Genomic DNA, 22,104 nt, shown 5'->3' with positions numbered 1-22,104 from the left:
ATTCATTTTATTATATTAAACTTCTAGTTTAATCTTAGTTCTTCATAAGTGAAGATGATCCTATATTTCTCTTTCCAGGTACACTGTTACCAGCTGTTTAAATAAATTTTTTTAAAAAGGTTGAATTCAACTTTTCCCTTTTTTTTCCCCGCACATCATGCATATTTTATACAGTGGTCCACTTTGTGTAATGTTGCTTATTAAATATAGGGTACAGTATGTGAAGTTTTAAAATACATGAAGAATTCTACAGTGACTCACCTGGACATATCTCTCTGTTATTATCATGTGCTATATAATCATTTCTCTTTTGCACATTTTTTCTTTCTTTCTTTTTCCTTTCATTTTTGTTTGAATTCCATTAAAATATCACCTAACAGCTAAAACATCAATAAATATAGTTTACCACATAACTCAGATGTTAATTTTGATTCAATTTTACATATGTAAAATTTTATATCAACTTTCAATTTAGCAACAAAATCAAGACCGAATGGAGTTGGACAGGAAGAGGACTCTGACGATGGACACAGACATAAGAATTCAAGAAGCGAAAAATAGACCAGAGTTTGTACTCTACCGTCAACTCAAGACAGAGGAGGAGAAGCTGAAAGAATTCAAGCGAAACATCGTCTCCAAGAAATTCACGTACAAGGGAACTCTCTCTGAACTGACCAAGACGATAGCTGAGAGACGGGCAGAGTATCTGAAATCGCAGAAGATCGTCAACAAGGAGTCGAGAGATAATGCTATCAATTTAATGGTAGGATACTTGAAATTACTGTACCTAGATATATTAAGACAACTTCCCTATCATGGACAGTGTATGGCCTACGTGTGTGTTTTGTTTAATAGCATTATCTCTCTGAATGTTATAGCTACGAGTGAATTTTGACGAATTGTATAATTACACATCCAAGGAATTTTCGCTGCTAAATGTAAGCTTGACCTCAAGACTGTAAACCTTTCACTTAACTTTTACTTGAAACATAATCTAATTTAATAATATTTTAATATCCTCTGTGTCTATGTTTTTACTTTCTTTGCAGACCATGAGAGATGTTACACATGACTTGGAGCAATATAGGAATGCTTTGGATGAGTAAGTGAACCAACATCAAAGATTTCATATTAAATATTTTGTTTCATAATTGAATTAAATTAAGTAATGACCATAAATATTTGTCAAAATAAATAGTGCATTAGAATTAAAAAAAAAAAATCTAGATTGTTTTCCCTTCCGAATTGCAGCTTATTCTGTGTATGAATAATGTTTTTTTTTTACATTTAATCAATTTCCACTTGAACCTTGATGAAATTTCTTCAAGGACTGAAATATTCATACCAGTCCTCAATTATATGTGCCTTTGTTGCAATTTTTACCCTTATACACTCCACCAGTCCATTGAGCTGGTCAGGTCTTCACCAGGGTACCTTTTTAAAAGCTAGATGAATGTGGCATGAAGTAGGCTTTTAGAAGGTGACTTTTAGAAGTTTGCAAAAATAAGCCTCCCTCTGTGCGATGATGAATACAGTTGCCTCATGCATGTTAAGTACTGTACATGCTTTGACTACTTATACCTATAATTTAGAGTGAGAGCCTATAGGCCTATCCCTCTCTTCCCTATCCCCTTCACATGATGAATTTACTCTGTACCTATTCATAACTTGTACAATGTGTTAGGGTTTGTTTACCCGTACTTTACTCAAGATTTTACATTTTCATGTCTCCACAGAGCGATAGTGAAGTTCCACAGGATGAAATTGTTGGAAGTAAATGAAGAAATTAAGCGATTATGGGTGAAGACCTACCAAGGAAATGGTAAATCTTTGCTCTTTTTGTTCTGTTTTGGTCTATGTAGTTACCCCATTCTTGAAATTATACACAAATTACTTGATCAACTGTACTTATTCTAACAACAGCAGGGGTCGGGGGGGGGGGGGGGGTTAGAGGTTCAGTATGGCAAGAGAAGACAAAACTCAAGGTTTTTCTCTTATGTAGACTTCGTGTACGAACCACTTTGTGAATGGTCCTCACCAACAATTTTTCCGGGTTTCTTACCCTCAACTTCAGGGAGATTTGGAGGGCCGAAATTGCAAATAAAACTAGTGCATATCCCTAAGTGAGGAAGTGGGATATGGTCTGTTTAACCATACCTCGGCCTCCTATTCCAGTCATTGTCCTTGATTATAACCCTCTCTGAAAGTTATCAACATTTCTATCTTCACTTTTTTCTCTCAATAATGACTTTTAGACTTATGCATGCACAGTCTCTCTTAATTAACAGTTCAATACTTCAGTGTTTAGTAAAGTGCATCACGCTCATGCCAAATAATGACATGTTACTGGAAGGTTATAAGTATCTCTTTGATTTCAAAGTATGCAAAAAGAATTTGTGATCTCCCTGCGACGCAAATGGTTCTCTGAATATTTTTGGGGACTCAAAGCTTGTTCTAAACCCAATACTGCAATGTACATTTGTTTTTATCGCATAATCGCCTACAGTTATATTTTCTTAATTTATTTTAATTTTAATTATTACAGATATTGATTCTATAAACATTGAAGCTGACGTTGACAAGGGAGATGGAAGAAGAGCTTACAATTACAGGGTGAGTTTATCTGAGTATAGGATCTGTCAATTTCTGTCTTGAAAGAATAAAAGAGCAGCTGAAGTCAATTATGCAAACCCCATGAACTCTTTTGTTTGGAATTTCCTGCAAAATATACATAATTATCTGCATGCATTATTCATGTCAATCCTCATCCGTTACGGTTTTTGAGATGTTAAAAGATGCGGTCAACTGGGAAAATAGGTTTGGGAGTGCAGGTAGGGGCCAGGTTAGGTGGGGTGGGAGAGGAGGGATTATTGGTGGTTGATCACCGCTGTGCCCAAAGGGCGATGCTCATCCATTACGAAGGAAAGAATAAGTCCTTATATTGCTAGTGTACGACTTCATTATAGACTGTGTATCAGTACTCAGGTATATAGCATATAACTTCATTAGTATTGCCATTCATGAATTTAAATATAAATGATTTCATATCAGTTGAATCACAATGCAAGACTATTAACAAAACTGTACAAGATGCAGCTTGGAAACTAGGTTTGGGGGTGCAGATAGGGGCCGTGGTAGGTGGGATTGGAGAGAGAGGATTGGGGGTGCTTTTTACTCCTGGGCGGAACGGTCGTTGAGTAATGTCATCCTCATCTATAATTGCTCCTATGCCCAATTAAAAGTTTGTCTTTATATTTATTCCTTTTAGGTAGAAATGGTGAAAGGGAAGAAGAGGATGAACATGAGAGAACGATGCAGTATGGGACAGAAGGTTGGTCTAAATTATTAAGTTTTTTATTTATGCAAAGAAAAAGAAAGAAAAAATACTAGAAGAAACCAGACTTGAATGTAAAATTTCACAAATATTTTCGTCGTAAAAAATGAAGAATGTATAAGTGTAACCTAACAGGATGACTGTAAAGGCTACAAAATTAATTTTGATATTTAACAGACCTTTCAAACCAGTTGATATCTGTCCAGGTTAGAGTTTCTGATAAAGTCGCTATTTTCTTCTTTAGAAATGGTCCACCCTTTAAAACATTACTAGCTCATTAAAGTCAGAGTGACATGGACTACGAAGTCTAGCTTATAGATTACATCCAGCGTACTAGATTACATCTTTAACATTAAAATTTTGTTTTCTTAATGTTTATGCTGGAATTTTCTGTGACTATGACATTGTTGAACATACTGCTGTTATAAATATCTTGACCTCATATATGACCATATGGTGTCAGTCTGAGTTGTTACAATCAAAATGCACCGGTTTTTTTTAACTCACCATTTTTGCTTTTAACTTCAATTGATTTATTATTGAGTTGACTAAACACATGTTTCTTTCTTTTTCCTTCTTCTGAGTAGGTACTTGCATCTCTTATCATCAGGATAGCCCTAGCCAGGATCTTCGGGGGATCATGTGGAGTGTTGGCTCTAGATGAGCCAACCACCAATCTGGATGAGCCAAACGTCAGGGCTCTGGCAACGGCCCTCAAGAGGTAGGGAATACGTAACAGATATCCTCATAATATTATGCATAATATCTTCAGTTTCCAAGCTCACCTAAATCTCCTCATAACATTCTCATCTACCTTGCATCATGCATATTCATGCTTTGTTTAGTAATGCTATTGTTTGCATTCTACCCACATTCCTGCTCCTCAGCTCTTACCTAGCAACCTCATAAACTCTTCATAACAGTTTTCATCTACCTTGCTTCATGCATATTCATGCTTTGTTTGGTAATGCTGATGTTGCATTCTATCTACCCTTCTGCTCCTCTCTTACCTGTCTTCTCACAATTCTTGCACTACCTTTGACTAATCCACCATTTTTTACTATGGCAAACTACCTATAGTTACTTCTCAATTAACGCAAGTATTTAGATATGGATAGGACGTGAACATTCCTTCATTTCCTATACTCATCATACAGCTCTCAATTCAATGTCAACATAAATATGTCTGCATGTTATCACAATAACGTGACTTCTTAACCTTCATCCCTCCTCCCACCCCCCCTCTCTAAAACCTAAACAAGCAGTAATTCTTTTGTATCAAAAAGGTTGTCCCTTGCCCCTCCTAGTATGTCCATATCCCCAACCACTACTAATATATGTGTTGTTGTTTCCACCACTCGTTCCATATAATATGTTGATAGAATTCTAATCCTGTTTGTTTCTTCTTCATTACAGTATCATTACAGAGTGTGCCAGCCAATCAAATTTCCAACTCGTGATCATCAGCCACAACGAAACATTTGTTGATATTTTGGCTAGAGACTACGGCAAACATTGCTATAGGGTTACCAGAGATCAACAGTAAGCATTCAAGTTAATGAAAAGTGCTTAGTTTTAAGTTCATCTTTATTGCTCCCCCTCACCCCCACCTCTCCCATCCCCAACTTCCTTGCAAGGTTCTAAATCCTTCAAAGTATAAATTATTGAGTAACTAATACCAAATTAAATGGTTTAGTGAAAAGTGCACATAGTTAATGTTATAATAGTGCAGCTAGCAAAATCGTAGCAACTGAATATCACAATACTTTAGATGGTTTTGTGAGAGAGGAATTATCGACAGGGCAGGGATGGAGGAGTGGTGGTGGGGAGGGGGCGGGGGGCACCCAGGGGAGGAGAAGGTTGAAAAGGTGCAACTGGCTTTCTAACTACTGACTTATATTTGAGGAGAATATTTCATATAAGCAGGGGTTCATAGTTTTAATATCTATCAAGTTTTCTTCAAATATACCTGACATATATTTGACCATATTTTCATTTTTCTGTGTTATTGCAGCAAACACTCCGTGGTTATGAAATACGACACAGAATTTCTTCAACTGCCTTCAATATTGATGTTGGAGAGCATCCAGAAACAGTTTTCAGAACAAGACAGGAAGGCTAGGTACTTCCAAAATGGTCACTGATAACTTAAGTGTCAGATAAGGTATGGAGTAGTTTAGTATCAAGTCACACCGTACTGAGTGTATAAATTAGTCAGAATTAATTTGTAGTTATGAGATTGTAAATGAAAGAGTGAAAAGACAATTTAAAAATTCTGCAGTGGTATATATGTGTGATTAACAAGAAGTATCAGTGAGCGTAATCAGTAATTATATACCATGTGAAGCTTGAAGTACTTAGTGTGATAATGTGGGAGGTATGAAGTAATAAGTTATGTGGGAGATATGGGTGATGGTAATGTAATAAGTTATGTGGGAAGAATGAAGTAGAGTAATAAGTTATTTGGATGAAGTGGTGGGGTAAGTCATACAAGGTATGAATTAGTTTAAATACATGCATCTCTGCATTGTTGATAATTAAAGGTATGCTGTATTGGCCCCAAATATGCTAGATATTTAAATATGGTCACCTTTGGTCAAAATTCTTAAACTGTTCTTATTACAACCTTCGAGGAAATTTTCCTCATTGGGACATTTAGTCATCTTTTGTGTTCCTTAAGAAATGTCTGAGAACAATTTGGAGAGTAAAGACCTCCAGGAAACTACTTTTTGAAAACTTCTAGCAATTATATAGCATGCTATAATTTGGGGCCTATACAGACTACCTTTAAGTTTCTTGTAATAATAATGAAGAAATCGATCACAGTACTACAGTGTTGTTTTTATGATATGCTCAGTGGATCCACAGAAAAATTGAGCTATTTGCTGATGCACAAGTTCACACAATGATGATGGTTAAGATTCCCAAATTAATGTACTACTTTTTATTAATTCAAGCCCTTCAAACCTTTAGCGGTGTGCAATCATATCTTTAAAGGGTACACATATCAGTATTATTAAACACCTAAGTCTAATTTATGTAGTGACATGAATGCCTAAAAAAGCTGGAAAAGTGATAAGCTTCAAGCTATTACATATATGATCTACTGACTCCTATATTGTTAATGTAAGAATGTGGCAGAGGAAAAAATTGATTTTTCTTACTGCGCCTCAGGTTGATTCAGAATTTGAAAGTTGATCTATGCATAATGAATATTAATTCCAGAGTTTGAAACCACCTGTATTTATTTTACCCCGCCTGCATTTATTTGATAGACATTTTTACAATTTATTAAGGTTAAAAAACCTGAATATTGTTTCCTTAATTATTTGAAAAGATATTGACAAGTGTCAAATTGGAACCTTGAAGTTTGTCCAAGAGTAAAATTTAAAGTCTTGGTAAAAAGTATTAAAATTTAACTGGCGTTACAATTAATGAGTATTAACCAGTATGGATTTCATTCTAATAGCTAATTTAAGGTAATATAAACTTATTCCGGATGGCAAATGTAATCTTTAAATAATAGTTGTTTCTATACAGTGAATGATACTTCTGGTTTTGAATGAATTGGACACGTTATGTACTTTGAAGAAATAACGTCCTCATTCTTCACTGTAGAACACATTTTCATTTGCATAATCCTTAATCGTTTTAATCTAACTGCATATTTAATATAAGACATTTTGTAGTTTGGCGACATTGCTCGCCTTCTATTCCCACCTCCTTTCAGTATTAAAATGAGAGCTTTCCGGATGTGTTCTCACACTGCTCACATTTAAGTTGATTCATGAAAAGCAAGCTAGGAAACATGTTTTTTTTTTATATTCACCCTTTCAGAAAACACTAATGTTCATGTTTGTAGGATTTCAGTATTATCTAAATTGAGAATAAGAGAGGGAAAAAAATAACCACTGACCTCTCTTTCACAGTATTAAAAATTGGTGTCTATAATTTTAAAGATTTGTGCTGCTTTCATATTTCCTACAATACTGCAGTAAACATCACAATATTTTCAGGGGGTCATAAGACCCAGCTGTTTGATCATGTTGAAGTCTTAATAAAATAAAGAAGCTTGCATATATCCAATCTTATTAGCATTATAATATTTTTGCATTGGCAACTAATCACAGCCAATTGTTGTATACTGGCTTCTGTATTAATTGAATAGCATCGATTTGTACTTTTTAAGTATCTTTCTAAAGTTGCTTGTATTGACTCTTGTGATATGCAAATTATGAGCAAAATTTTGTACCTGTACGATGCAAACATTTGGAAGGCATTCTAAAACCTTGTACCTCTCTTCGCAGTATTAAAATCAATCCCTTTTTCTTGTAATTCATGCTTTTAAAATCGAGCAGTATTTTAGGTAACCGTGTCTTTCTTATTTCAAGAGGCTGCACTGTTTCAGAATGTCACATTTTGTGATCATTTGTAAATGTTCTTTTCATAAATGTATTTTGATCGTTTCTTTTTATAATAATGGATGTTATCTTTGAATGTTATAGGATTAAGGCATGTTTGTACATGGAGTGGAACGCATACTGCTCCACAGTTAACCGAATGACAGGGTGCAAAGGACTTTATCTCAACATTTTGACCTTAGTGTAAATGTTTGAGAATGGTGCGAATACAGACATTTTTAATGACTGGTGCATAACACGAAAAGATTTAAATCTCTGTGGCACTTTTTTTCTTTCAAGGATCAGATGGGTGGGGTGGGGGCATGGAACATTGGAAAGGGTACTACTGCAGTTCTAGCAAGGTTGGTAGGTAAATGTCATTAGTAAATACTGTTGTAACTTGAGGGCGCTATTCACCTATCTTGTCAGTATCAAAAGTTAACTCCTGTCATTGAAAACTGCATTTTCACCCCACTGGATTGATGATGTTCACACCGATATTTAAATTTCATTCAATAAAATTTTGTAGCATGGTTTGTAAGTCTTCCAAGTGTATGTTGTGCATTTGTATCATATGTTAATTGGATTGTAAACAAATACATTAAAATAGTAAATAAAAGAAAAGTGAAAAACAAACAAAAATATTTTGTAATTGCATTTATTCCAAAGAATGTACAACAAACTTCCATTTTCTACAAAGTTTTTCAAGGTATGAAGTGACAATTACTTACAAAAAAAGTTTTCAGCCATTTGTGTGTACGAGACAGTAACAAAAGAAAGAAAGGAAAAGTTCCATTATTATTCACATTTTTTGAAATATCTTACAATCTAGACATCCTATTTACATAAATATGTACATAGACAATTATAAGAATATTTCATTTGGGTTTTCATAAATACTGGTAGACAATGAATTTTGAACGACATTTAGATTTGGTATTTGGATCCTTTTATATAGATATGATTTTCATTTTGGGGGAGTCATATCATGACCATTTATAAAATGAAACAATTTGTTTTAGAGTGATGAAATATAATTCATACAGGCAGTTAACTCATTTTTTTATTTTGACAACTGATCCTAATTTCACCTCATGGAGACTTTTAAATACTGGGAAGAGCATCACTTGATGATGCAAGGTTCTAATCTTCTTTCTAAAAATTTGTTTTTTACCAGTTATACTGGGAGAATCACTCAAAAGCCATTGTAATTGCCCAAAAGGTAGTAGCATCCAGTTGGGGAAATTTTGTTCTATACCTCGCTTTAATAGTTGCTATTGGTTTTTGTCAAAGTGGACTTGTTGGAATAAGCTATGCTTCCACAGGCCTCCTCTACCACCTTGTAAAAATTGTTGTACTATATTGTAAATTTGCACTATTGAAAATAGACTCAAACTGGAATGTCCTGCTTCAAAGCACTCGTACTGACAGTATAAATGCCATGTTTCTATCAGATAAAATGTTAGGAACTGCTCATACTGCCAGTACAAGTGCTTTGAAGCATGATACAGGAGGACAGTTCAGAGTATTATTAGCATTAGGAAAATTGTCCCAACTGCCTGCTAAGTAGAAGATTGCCATCATGCATATGCAAATATCTTAGGGGTAACAGCCAATGACTGAATTGCAAACAACTTCCTATTGGCTAATAGATTCTTCTTGACATGAATATGCATAAAGGGGAATAAAACCATAGACTGGAATAATTGAATAGCTTATTAACCAATACAGCTGACAAAGGGTGGATAGTTCATATAAAGCTGAATTTGTTTGTTTTTGGATTTGTTTCTCCCATTACTGAAGGATCATAATGTGATGTGATTTTTTATTTTCTGACAAAAAGTGTAGAATTGTGTACTTCTAAGTTTTGTCTTAAAACAACATCGTCTAACATTAGACCGAAAATACTAGGAATAAGAATTCTTCTCTCACATTAATGTTCTTCTGTTCCCAAGTTCAAAGGAGAAATAAACCAAAAATTCCAGGGCATTTTACTTTTTGTGACCAAGCTTTAAATAATCCCTTTGGCATGTCCCCATTAAATGAATACTTTGAAAGAAACATAAAAATTTACTACAAGAACGTGGAAGTCCTAGAGGGAAGGGATACTAATGAAAAACTTTGAAAGACCCTGAGATGACTAAAATTACTGTCACGTTTTTGGAAGTTTTCTATCGGCTACGTCGTTAAATCGACCCAATACTTGAGAGTGCGGATTGGCAGGCAGGCAAGACAGCATACTGGAATGTCCCATCGAGTTATCGAGGTAAGAGGCTCCCTAATCCGGCGGACTGGCCTTACTCACAAACATTTCCACAATTGTGGAGAGCTGCGACAGTTTCTCTCTTACTGTAAGTGGGAGACGATCCTGTTTGCCATAGCTGATGGAGAAATGAGAAAAAGATAATTTTCTCGATGTAAAATGAATATGGCAGAAGATCGTGATTTCGTCATCATTGTTTTTATTTGGTTGCCAACCCCCCCCCCACCCCCACGCACAAAAACAGAACGTATACATTGTCAGGTACCTACTCTTTCCTTTACCTGATTGGTGCTGCTCAATGAGTCTATCAAATTAAATTCCAAAATGCAGCTTTAAATGTCAATCCCGATAGAAGTTGAAACGTTTTTTCGTAAGACTTACATGTTAACGTTGCCCTCGGTATCGTGGTAGGTGACCAGGGCCACAGACGATTTGACTGCCAGCTCAGAGCCGTCATTGTACTGGATGCGGATTTCACCAGAGACCATCTTAGAAAATAGCAGAGAGATAAAAACAAATGGGGGATTGTGTGAAACGGCAAAACATGGATCAGAACACAACGTTGTTGACTAATCTGGTAGGCCTGACGGATATTGTCCAAAACTTTTCCAAACTTTTTACTTGGATAAATTCTTTAATGTTCTAGGCAAAAATCTTAAAAGACTCAAATTGTGGGATCTTAGTTTATATATTTTTTTACCTGCGATGCCCAGCCGACATTATGAACATAGAGCCTCTTCAAGACTTCGTCCCTATCGTGTTGATTTGCGCTCTTGAAATCTGAAACATGAAAATGCACACAAAGAAGAAATATATAAAACAGTGTGTGATACAGTATACAGCTTTTGCGTTGTGATGCGGGGCAAATTTGCGATAACAATTTTGGCAACCTCCGTTTCTGTCGCTGGAATATCCCTCAAATTACCACGGCAGGGTGTTACAATAACATTGGACACGTATGAAGCAAGAAACCAGAAATCGAAATGGCTGAGTGATTCCTTGCCGGAATTTACACGAGAATATTTTATCTTAACACTGCAGAACGAGATTTCAATTTTAAACCAAATGCCAAATTCAAATGTTCTGCGAGATTCGGCCAAATATATCATGTTTGTTAATGGCAGATAATGCATGAAAATTGGAAAACACATTTTACACAGCAAATGGTCGACAATCACTTTCGCATCTTTCTCACTCCATCCCTGACCCACTGTTTCTCCCCCTTCCCCCACCCTAAAAGAGAGAAGAAAGAAAGAAAGAACAAAAACAGAAGTATCCACGAGCATCTATTTTGTGTGAAAGGTTAACATTGGGAAAATGGAAATATTTATTGTGACACTGAAGAAATAGATTTCAATCTTTAACCACTGCTGATTTACACATGATCAGAAAGAGTCTTACACCAAAGTGGATCAGTTAACAAAATTTTCACATTTTCTCATGTTTCTGTAAGCATCCCTTCGAGTCCCACGATAGGGTACTAAAAACCCGCCCTAAATACCAATTAGGATGCATTAGAAGACGGAGAAATGAAATTTTATGAATATTACACAAGATGATTTTTACCTTCTCCACAATTTGAGCTGATAGGTATTCTATCCGCCACGCGAGACGGAACACCGCTCTTGGTGCTCACGACGGTGCCGTCGTAGGAACAGACTGACGCAGACACCAATGGTGCAACACTGGGTGAGGTGGTGGATCCTAGTGGAATCTGCTGCTTCACCTGCGACAGCGCTTTTGGAGGGGATTCCAAGTGATGACGGCTCTTGTTTGTCGACGTTCTCGTTTCTCCACTTTTATGTTCCAATTCTTCCTGTGTTGGTTTCCTAGGTGAATTGCCAAAAATAGAAAGTTTAAAGAATGTTTTTTTGTTAAGAATATCAGAGAATATTCCCAAGATATATATAGGCTACATGACCTTAATATTTCCTTGCCACAGCTCCTTGTTACTGGCCTAAGATTTGACCTGACAGCAGTCCATTTTGTTATGAACACTGTAATGAATTCATCTGTTTGTTCAGGAAAGAAAAAGTGGAGCCTTCTCCTGTGTATCAAATCCACATTGCCAAAAAAAATCTTCATAAAAGGCGGGTAATGGATACTGACAGAATGTCAAGGGGGAAGAAAAGCCTTTGAAAATATCCTGAACTCACCGGTTGAGTATTATAGGAAAGTAAGGTCCATGACCAACCCTGGACTCCAGGGAAGCTACTGTTGATTCCACTTCCAGACACTTCTGATACAGCTGTGCAAGGATGGAAGGAGAAAAAAATGTTTTGAAAACATCATCAAGTGAGAATACATTACATTACATACATTACATTACATTACAATTCTCACTTGAGAATACAAGTGAGAATACATTACATTCTTCCTTGTCAGTATCATATTTTATAGAGAAATTCAAGAAATACATGCACAACCTTGCAAACAGCAATGTTATCAGAAAATATTTACTATTATTATTATATATATTATTATATACTATTATTTATATTATATTATTTTAGAAATCTTCCAACAGGAGTGCAAATTGAAAGAAAAGGGAAAAAAAAATAGGCCAGCAGATTTTTAAGGGGTTGTGGTGCAACACATTTTATACCACAATCAGAATGGAACTTGTGCAAAAGCCATAGTTTATCGGTAAGCCCTGCGTCAAAGGCCAAAAAGCCTGCAAAGTTGAAACCAAAATATGGGAATAGAAATAATTTTTCTTACGTCTTGAATGTGCTCCAGAAGCACCTGGAGACTCCCTGGTAGATTTGGCTTGTCCTCGAGGGTCGGTTGATTGTGCGTGCTGCCCTCTGCATCGGTTACCACGACACCAGAGGAAGATACATGGACTCTCCCTCCTACCAGATGAAGAAACAAAATGAGGAACAACTAAAAATTAGAAGCATCTCAAAACTTAACGCCTTATCCTTCACTTCAATGTAAAACACTAAATAGCATTCACTTTTCCAACACTGTTTTTGCCATGACCGAATCACGAATCAAACTCGCAAACCTCCAACGAATCCACATTAAATTTATCCACCCTCTTTTCTGGCAGGAACCATTTAAGACGGCACTTGTAATGGCAAAGTTGATCAAAGACTACACAAACTACAATAAATTTATACATCAAGAAAATGGTAAAACTATTTCATAATGTAATTTTCATTTTCGCCTCATCGATGCATGGAATTTATCCAATCTTTAACGGATTTGTAGAAAGAAAGAAAAAAAAAGCAACAATATTTCATTCCTTACCGTTATAAAAACAAGCTTCGAGATCTGGGTGAGGTCCATTTTCCATGACCATACACTTAGCCTGGTCTGAATACAGGGTGATCTTGGGCGTCTTGGACCGTACCAGGTGCACAAACTTGGCAGCGTACTGGTACTTCTTCCAGTATTTGGAGGGCAGATTGTGATAACTGTGAGAGACTGTTTCTTCAGGGGGTGGGCTAGGGGGTCTATCTGACACAGGAAAACCTTTACCATTGTTTGGTAAATAGGTCATCACCTGTTCCAAAAGAGGTAAAAGTTCGAAAAATCTTCTTAGAAGAAAATACTAAAATTTTTACGAAAGTGGAATCTTGGAAGGTTTTTTTTTTCGCACACATGATACCATTATACTACAAAGCACCTTATTTAGCGAATTTTGAAAATTTTGGTGACTGGAAATTTACTGCATTGTAAGAGACAAACCTGTGGCTAGTGAAGTCTTTACAACATTTTGTTTTGTGGCTTTCTCTTAGGATGGTCACCAAACATGAACCAATAGTTATTAATTAACAAGCTATGTTTAGCTCCCTACATTCACAGACATGAATAGTTGGCTTTGTGGGGTAGGGACAAGTTTTTGATCTTCTAGCTCGTTCCATCCTACGTACCGACTTCCATTCTGCATGATGTCTGTCTGACGAAAATAGGTTGTCCGAAAGAGTTGCAAGTGAGACGACAAAACAAGACAGAGCTGAGAAGCCAATACAGTTTCAACTGACTAAAGCACACATATATAGCTCTTACATGTCTTTTGGGATCATAATGAGTAAATAAAAAAACGGCTTCACTGGGACTGTCTGACCAAACAAATCATGTGATCGTCTTATTACGATTGGTCGGTAGCTGAAAAACTCCCTCACTCAGCCTGTACAGACTCTCCATGGTGAGTGTTATTACAGGGGAGTGTTCTGAATATGTTACATTAAATAGGTTTAAATTCTTAGTTACCTTCATTCCATCTTGGGATATTCGCTGCACCTCCACTACTCTATCGCAGCCGTCCTTCCTCTTCAGAAACTCAACGCACACTTCACCTCCCACCAGGATGCTGACCTTTATGTTGGTGAAAAAACGAACAATGGTTAGAAATGAGTCTACTTTATCTGATAACTACCTGTTATGGGTAACAACAAAAAAATGACATAAAACCACACATGAAAGAGGAAAGGTAAGTTGCGTAACACACAGGGCAAAAAACTTGCTGACAACTTGAACAGAATAGTAACTTTTTGGAGTAACTTTATGACTTTGAGTTATTTGTGAAAATACTAAAACCTAAGGTTCTGTGTAAAAACAAAGGGAACTTATTCAAGTGGCATTTTAGGTGATAGTTTATAGCAAAATGTTGCAACAAGAAGCAGCCAATATTTAGTGTTACTCATTTGTACAGATGTAATGCTGCTTTTTTGTAGACAAAAAACTTGACTATTAATCAATATGTAATCATAGTCATCAAACACCCCATCAACTTTTAATTGTTCCTGTTGTTGCTGCAAAGTAAAAGAGTCTCTTTAGATTGGAAAAACGCTCATAACATTTCCGAAGTCCTAACTAATACCTACCACGGCATTTCTGGTCTGCTGTCGAATAGGCCGGAGTCTGCTCGCGTTCAACGGGGGTGTCAGATCCGTCAACCTCTTAGCCCCCGTCTCGCTTCTCTCCGAGCCTTCTTCTCTCCTGTTTTGTTTCCTTGCATTTCGTTTCTGCATTGGCTCTTGGTTTCTGCTTCCCTCCTCCCCCGTTGAGGTTCCCGTGGTCGAGTGAGTGCGGCTCCCAAACCTCTGCACCGTGGGCGGTTCCATGATGACGGGGCCATGCTGCTGCGAGTTCTGCTTCCCTGCAAGGACACTCCCCTCCGTCTGGCTTCCGTTCTTGTCCGTACCGCTACCGCCCACCCCGGAGCTGATACTACCAGATAAAACACTCCCTCCGGGGACGCCACGGTCAGCTCGACGAGTCCCCCCTGTACTGACCTCTGTTGACAACAGTTTGGCTTTACTTATACCAGATAACATGTTATGACTGTCGTGTATGTTCGACGATTTTGCATCCATCCCCCTTTCAAAATGGTACGACCGGCCTTCCCTCCCTAAATCGGAGATTCCCGGCCGCGAGACGGAAGTCCCGCTGTTGTTCTCCCAGAATCCCGAAGATTTCTTGTTACTATCAGAATGCAATCGCTCTCTCGCGGATGAGGAACTGGTGTGACCATCGTGATAATCTTGGTTATGAACATAGTCTTTCTGTGAGAGATCCGAGAGAAACTGTGCAGTTTTTGCCGCTAACTCATTCTCTGTTTTACTTCCAGGATTGAGTTCTGTAGAGAGATGTGGGGGGAGAGGATGAACAACACTCACAGGATAAAAAGTCTGTAAACAAGGTGATTAAAGGGTCCTACAAGAGAGGACAATAGGACATACATTGCAATACTTGCAAATAATGAGTGTTAAAACATATAGTTAAATTCAAATAGCATATGGAAGGGGGGGGGGGCAAAAGAGAGACAAAAAAAATAGGAAATAAATATGTATTAACAATAACTTCAAAATTATTATTATTATTTGGCATTGAATAAATTAAGTTTGGATGAGATCAATGCTTTTATTATTTTAAAATTTTTTTGAAGAGAATTAACTCTTTTCAAATGGTCAACAAAGCAGTTAATCTTACCCTTGAGCCTTCTTTGTTCATCTTGGGTGTGGAAATAATCTCTCTCTCTGACAGGAGGGGATGGAGGATGCCTTTGGTATGGATCTCTCCACCTAACGTCTTCCCGGTTGCCCGATTGTAAATCACCCAAGGCAGAATGGGTGGCTGGAATGAGATTCTGTTCGTCCTCCGAGATGATCGGCGTAAGGCTGGGGAGGGGCAGTGCCCTCATTGGTCTTGATCTCGAAGAGGATCGGGTAATTGCAGTTGCAGTGGTGGAGCCTGTTGCCATGGTTGCATGGCCGCTATCGTGAGAGGATCCGACATTCTAAACGGTGAAGCGAACAGAAAAAAAAAGGTTATTATAATGGAAATGGAAAAGGTGTAGGTTTCAGTTGCTTGATAAGTCACACTGTACATGATGCGCATGAGACAGGACATTAATTTGAAATAAGAAGAAAGAGAGAGAAAACTTAGTGGTAAAATAAACAGCTCAACGAAATATCTTCAGCACGTTATGCTATGTTAGATGTATCAAATAGCAGTTAAGGTAGGATACCTCCAGGAGAACAAGGACGATCATGCTCCGCTATCTTCCGATCCCTCTATCTCCCCGCACCCCTCCAGCACCCCCCTCCATCTTCTTATCTCTACAGTCCCCCGCACCCTTCCACCCATCTTCCAATCCCTCTACTCCCCCGCACCCCTCCATCTTCAAATCACTTTTCTCCCCCTCACTCCTCAACCTTCAAATCCCTCTACTCCCCCAGCACCCCCCAAACCCCCATCTTTAAATCCCTCTACTCCCCTCACCCCCTCATCTTCAAATCCTCTACTCCCCTCACACCCCTCCAAACCGCCCCCCATCTTTCCCCACGATTCAATGGAGTCCCTACTCACCCTGACGGCTGGAGGTCTCCCCTGTTCTCTACCGCCGACAAAACCGCTGGAAGGCTTCGCCATGAACGGGTGGTCCAAAATCCCGGAGAGGGTAATCCTATCGTTTGGGTTTATCCTCAAGAGTTTTGTGATTAGATCGGAGGCGTCCGAGGACAACCCGTCCGGCATCTTGTATTCGCCCAGGACGACCTTGTTGAGGGTTGTCTTGACCGCTGCTGTGTCAAACGGGGGCTTTCCCGTGAAGAAGGTCACCAGCATACAGCCGAGGGACCACACGTCAGACTCCAGTCCGTGGGCGCTCCGCGTCGCGATCTCCGGCGATATGTAATTGGGCGTTCCACACATTGTGTAATGTTTGTCGCTGGGTAGGTTCACCCTCGTCGCCAGTCCAAAATCGGCGATTTTCTGTATTTATTTTAAGGGAGAGAACAAAATGTACATGGTTGATGCATACCACTGTTAATTCTCATGGTCTTCCTTTCGGCTATAAAATACATGTTTTGTATTGTATCTTGAAACTGTTTCAATATTTCCATTTTCCAGTTTAATTTTTTCTTCTTCTCACTTTGTTCTAAATAAAATGTCTCTGTTGATGATGCCGCATGGAAGAACATCTTATGTTTACTATTTGGTTGCTATGACAACACTTAAATCAATGCACTAACCCACCGACCCATCCAATCATCCATCCACCCATGCATCCATCCACTCATCCATCCATCCATCCAACAATTCATCCATCCATCCACTTCTACATCTCAAGAAATCTGTCAGTCATTGTGGTACACCTTCCCAATTGGCCACAATCTGTACTTCTATCTCAAGCAAAATTGCTGGGCATCCGTCCATTGATCGATCAATCAATCAATTGACCATGCAATCAATCAGTTAAGGTGTATCTACTATCAACCGACCATTTACAGCTCAATATAAATACTGTTATATATATGCAACTTACACAATGCATATCCTCTGTGAGTAGCATATTAGCCAGAGTGAGATCCCGGTGAAGTATGCCGTGTGAATGCAGATACAGCAAACCTAAGACAATCTCCTTCAAGAAATGAGCAGCTGAAAACAAGAGCCAAAGTCAAAATAAATATAACGCAAATTATCAGAGCGAAAAAAAGATCAACGTTCAATAGTAATATAGCCTTAAGCATGACCTTGTTTACTGCTTTCACAACATTCTTTTGGCAAAAGTTGCTCCCACTTTTCTAACAATATCATTTTTTCCATATTATATCAACTACTGAATACAGTATATATGATGAAAAACAGAGTTTTCAAAATATTGGACAAAAATTCTAATTGGCAAAAAACCGACACAAAATTCTTTTGCAAAAGTTGCTTCCACTATTTAACGATATCATTTTTTGCCCATAGTATATCAACTACTGAATACAGTATATATGATGAAAAATAAAGTTTTCAAAATATTGGACAAAACTTCTAATTGGCAAAAAACTGACACAAAATTCTTTTGCAAAAAACGGCAGCTTAAGGGGATCGGTCTTATGACCGCAATGTTCATCTCTACCCAGGGGGGGGGGAGGGGTGCATCTTTCTGCACCAGTCCCTTTTCATGCAAGCTTTATGCATTTCATTATTACGCTGGGTTCTCACCTTCACCCTCAGACAGTAGTTTGTGATTGGTCTTTAGATACGTATGGAGTTCTCCATTTCTACACATTTCAAGAACCAGGTAGACATAGTTTTCATCTTCAAAGTAACTGTAGAGCTGAAAGAATAATTGGTAAACCTTTGGTTGTAAAGAATTAAAAGAAGTGATGCAAAGGAACCTCTGAACATCAATTACCCAAAAGAAATGTGCCGGCCATCGTCGTGTATACATGCAAACCATCTGATAATTTTCAGAGTATCTGACGAGATAGAGTACAGTAGCTGTTAGTAAACTTCCTATAACCTCAAATTTATCTACTAACCATTATCTACTTCACCTCTGTGGTCTGTTGACGTTTAGGTAGGTAGGGCTACAACACTGTCAGTATATATATCTGATTTATATTCTGTCTGTTCGCTTATATCCTTCCATAAACATCAACTGAGGTACAACTTCATCATATGACCAAACCACTGCCTACACCAATGTTTGTGTTCCCATGTTAACCGCACATCAATCTGACCAGAAACTCACCTCAAGAATTGACGGATGCTTCAGCTGACAATGAATCTCCACCTCATTTCGCACTCTGGAGACCATTCCGGAAGCTTTCATCTTCTTCTTGTCAATCTAGATCAAAGATAGTTTATATAGTATTTGAGATGGATGAACACAAAGATCACATTACTGAACTCCTACTGTTAACCGATAGAACATCACTGGTTAAGAAAGGCATATATATAAATTTATTCAACTTACTGAATATTGTGGTAGGTGGTGTATATAAAACTCGCTTACCATTTTGATAGCAACCTCCTGGCATGTGTTGATGCTCTTTGCCCTATAGACACATGCAAACCCTCCTCTTCCCAACAGCCCAGAAACCTCATAATTCTGTGAGAAAGGAATAACAATATATCAGGTTATATGAGTCGATCTATAGTAACAGTCTTTCATGAAACAAATTAAACAAAGAAAAAAGTCAAAACCCTTACATGGCTACATCAGAGCTCAAACTAAAACACACTATAACAGAAGTACAGTAATATAGCCAATTGTAGCAGTGGCCTTTTGCATAAGCCTACAGTAGTATTCCATTTTAAGTGTTTTTTTGTTACTATAACTTGTTTCAATCTTGGATGACTTTTGGCAATATGATATACTGTAAGCTAGATACCTGTCAAATCACTCAAATGTAAACAAAATAATTTCATTGCCAGCTCAATTGCAGTCAAAAAGAGGTATAGATTTATCTAGACAGATCTACAGTGAATACCTTTTGAACAAACAGGTTTCATATATATATATTTTCTGTTTTTGTTTATGAAGGTGAACATTCCCTTTGCACAGTTGAGACTGAATACTGTATCCATATGTACAGTACAATACATAGAACTGTCCTTCATACTGTAATCTACAGTACTGTAATTTTACTTTACACAACGCTATCACTGTATCAGTAGGTACACTGTTCATACAGTAATGGTATGCAATATCTGACACAATAGTCTTACAGTAACTCATTTGGACTGTACAGCAAGTCTTGTGTAGGAATCTAACAAAGTATTATGATTGCCAACCTTTAGAAGGAAAAGAGTTTGTTGAGGAATATTTTTCTAGCAAACTTGCCTCAAATTTTTATCTAAAGTTGTTAATTTTCTCTTAGATTTTAGATCTAGACAGTAATGTTTTTGCAATGCAATCCCTGCACAGGTGTAGTTTTATCATAAATTTCTGTTGCTTTGATACATTTTGTGGATTAATATATATTTTTGTTATGAGGCAATTGCAATGCTTTCCTCGACAGGCTTACCTGTCAATAGGCCATAGATTTGCATAAATTCCACTGCAAAGTTTCCAATAAAACTAATATGAGATCTTGGTTTTGCTGGGCATACATGATAGGACAAACTAAAACGAATGACAGCGAATGACCGAATGACAATTGACTTTGTACAGGGTTAATTATCATTCGCGAATGACAACGAAGGACGGTGGTGAGAAGAGATAGAATGAGGAGTGGAGTAAATGCGGTTATTGGTTTTCTGCGCAAAAATGATTTGAGGAAAATCGCATGTTACGTGGTTGTTAGGTGCTGGCTAATTGATATGTTTGAAACTGATATATCCACAATTAATTTGTGTGGAAAATGCTATGATATCGTACTATTAAAGTATAAAAATTGTAGTACTAGCAACGGCTGTTTTAGGAACGTTTGGCTGCAGTTCGAAAAATCCAATGAGATGGATCATCCGGCAACGTTTGTATCTTGTCCGTACTTTACTAGATCTGTAAGCCACGCACTTCGCGTCCACTAGGTTTGCGTGGCTTTAATATACCCACAAAGTCTGAACTGTGATATCCGGTTGAAGCAAATGTCTCTGCTGTCAAATGTTCACTGTCATTCGTTTTAGTCAACACAATATTTTAGTGTGCACAACATATTGTCATTCGTTATGTGTAATGCAATTGTCATTCGTTTAAGTAACATCCTACATGATACAGTGTCAGTAAGGCAAGGCTACTTTATTTGCAGTGTCCTTTTTATCATTTTATTCTTACAGTAGGGCTAGGCCTACTTTTCAATATCAGTCAGTCTGTGCCTTCTTAGAAACTGACAGTAGGCCTAACAGTAACACTGCATGAGGAAGCCTACTCTAAAAAAGCAAAGGAATTGTTACTACTTACTCTTATGCAGTCTCCACAGTTTGAAGCCATTCAGTCTTGTGAGAACCATAAATGGCCTGTCAAGTGTCATTAGCCCACAAACAGCAATCCAGTAAATGTTAATGTGTCACTATCAGACTTGGCCTGGCTAATCATTTAGCCTAGGCCTACAGTACTTTATGTCCAATGGCACAAAAAGTTACACTGGGCAGTGAGTTATTCAGCATTTCGTTCAAAATACTGTGATTGTCTGATTGTCTGATGTATTGATTAGGCTAGGCTGAAGTAGGCCTACCTTGAATTGTCCGTATAGGCTATCCCTGGGCTCAGCTAAGTTACACAGGACACAAGTAAGTGGGTTGTAAAGTTCAGTAGGCAGCAGGTTAAACCTAACCTTGTTTTACTTCAACTGAAAATATAATATCATTTGGTCCAACACAATTGTTAGGCTATTCAATGAAGCCATTAAAATCAATGTTAACACTAACACAGTACTATTACTAATATTACTAAATTGTAGTAGTAGCCTAACCATAACACAACAGACTTAAGTTACATTGTGACTGAGTTTGTCCTCACTGATTCTAGCCTTCTTTTTCTATCTCATCCAGGGCAAGTGGGGTTTGTTTTGAAGCAAAAAATGCTAACACAAATGATACAGGGTTCAGTGCAGTTCGATATGGTATAGCCTAGGCTTCGGTTATTTGTGTACACACGAGCCTAATGTTATCTACCACCACTCAACAGACCGTTAGGATGATGTTACATAAGAACGCGGTAATATCACTAACGGACTATTGTTTTTCATAGGATACACGTCGCTAGTTGTGAGTGGTAATGTTTTTTTTTATCTCGAATGTTTAAAACGACAATAAACATAAGTGTTCCAGCCGACATCAAAGATAAGTAAGCAAAACATCAAAATTGCATTTTCTTTCCAAGATAAAACTTCTTCAAGATCACTAAATTGAAAATCAAAGGAGAAATATTTGAA

General features: G+C 37.5%; 2 protein-coding genes across 2 annotated transcripts in view; one reads left to right on the top strand and one right to left on the bottom strand.

The window, feature by feature from the left end:
• Positions 1–9,842, top strand: part of LOC139979612 (DNA repair protein RAD50.L-like) — a 23,477-nt gene extending 13,635 nt beyond the window's left edge. Inside the window, exons 23-30 of the mRNA XM_071990583.1 lie at positions 476–763; positions 1,050–1,102; positions 1,737–1,822; positions 2,546–2,613; positions 3,269–3,331; positions 3,922–4,055; positions 4,751–4,876; positions 5,349–9,842. Of these exons, the coding sequence (XP_071846684.1) occupies positions 476–763; positions 1,050–1,102; positions 1,737–1,822; positions 2,546–2,613; positions 3,269–3,331; positions 3,922–4,055; positions 4,751–4,876; positions 5,349–5,478 (948 nt within the window). The 3' untranslated portion in view covers positions 5,479–9,842. The remainder of the gene's footprint in view (positions 1–475; positions 764–1,049; positions 1,103–1,736; positions 1,823–2,545; positions 2,614–3,268; positions 3,332–3,921; positions 4,056–4,750; positions 4,877–5,348) is intronic.
• On the bottom strand, positions 8,377–22,104 carry LOC139979611 (serine/threonine-protein kinase PLK4-like). The gene is made up of 16 exons (XM_071990582.1): positions 21,132–22,104; positions 19,242–19,337; positions 18,978–19,073; positions 18,446–18,560; positions 17,778–17,890; positions 16,820–17,224; positions 15,941–16,247; positions 14,833–15,587; positions 14,219–14,323; positions 13,253–13,508; positions 12,719–12,852; positions 12,154–12,245; positions 11,564–11,826; positions 10,698–10,777; positions 10,379–10,485; positions 8,377–10,115 (listed from the first exon to the last, which is right to left on the bottom strand). The coding sequence occupies exons 1-16, from the start codon at positions 21,159–21,161 to the stop codon at positions 10,013–10,015; spliced, it is 3,057 nt and encodes a 1,018-aa protein (XP_071846683.1). The 5' UTR covers positions 21,162–22,104; the 3' UTR covers positions 8,377–10,012.

This window comes from Apostichopus japonicus, chromosome 14, assembly GCF_037975245.1.
Source record: "Apostichopus japonicus isolate 1M-3 chromosome 14, ASM3797524v1, whole genome shotgun sequence".
In the NCBI taxonomy this organism is placed as follows: Eukaryota; Metazoa; Echinodermata; class Holothuroidea; order Aspidochirotida; family Stichopodidae; genus Apostichopus; species Apostichopus japonicus.
This window is presented reverse-complemented; position numbering and strand designations above follow the sequence as displayed.

Coding starts and splice junctions, on each gene's coding strand:
- LOC139979611 (XM_071990582.1), bottom strand. CDS start 21,161: ATGGCTTCAAACTGTGGAGACTGCATAAGA. Junction 13,509..14,218: donor TATCCCAAGATGGAATGAAG/GTAACTAAGAAT, acceptor CTTTTGGAACAG/GTGATGACCTATTTACCAAA. Junction 10,116..10,378: donor ACCGAGGGCAACGTTAACAT/GTAAGTCTTACG, acceptor TTTCTCCATCAG/CTATGGCAAACAGGATCGTC.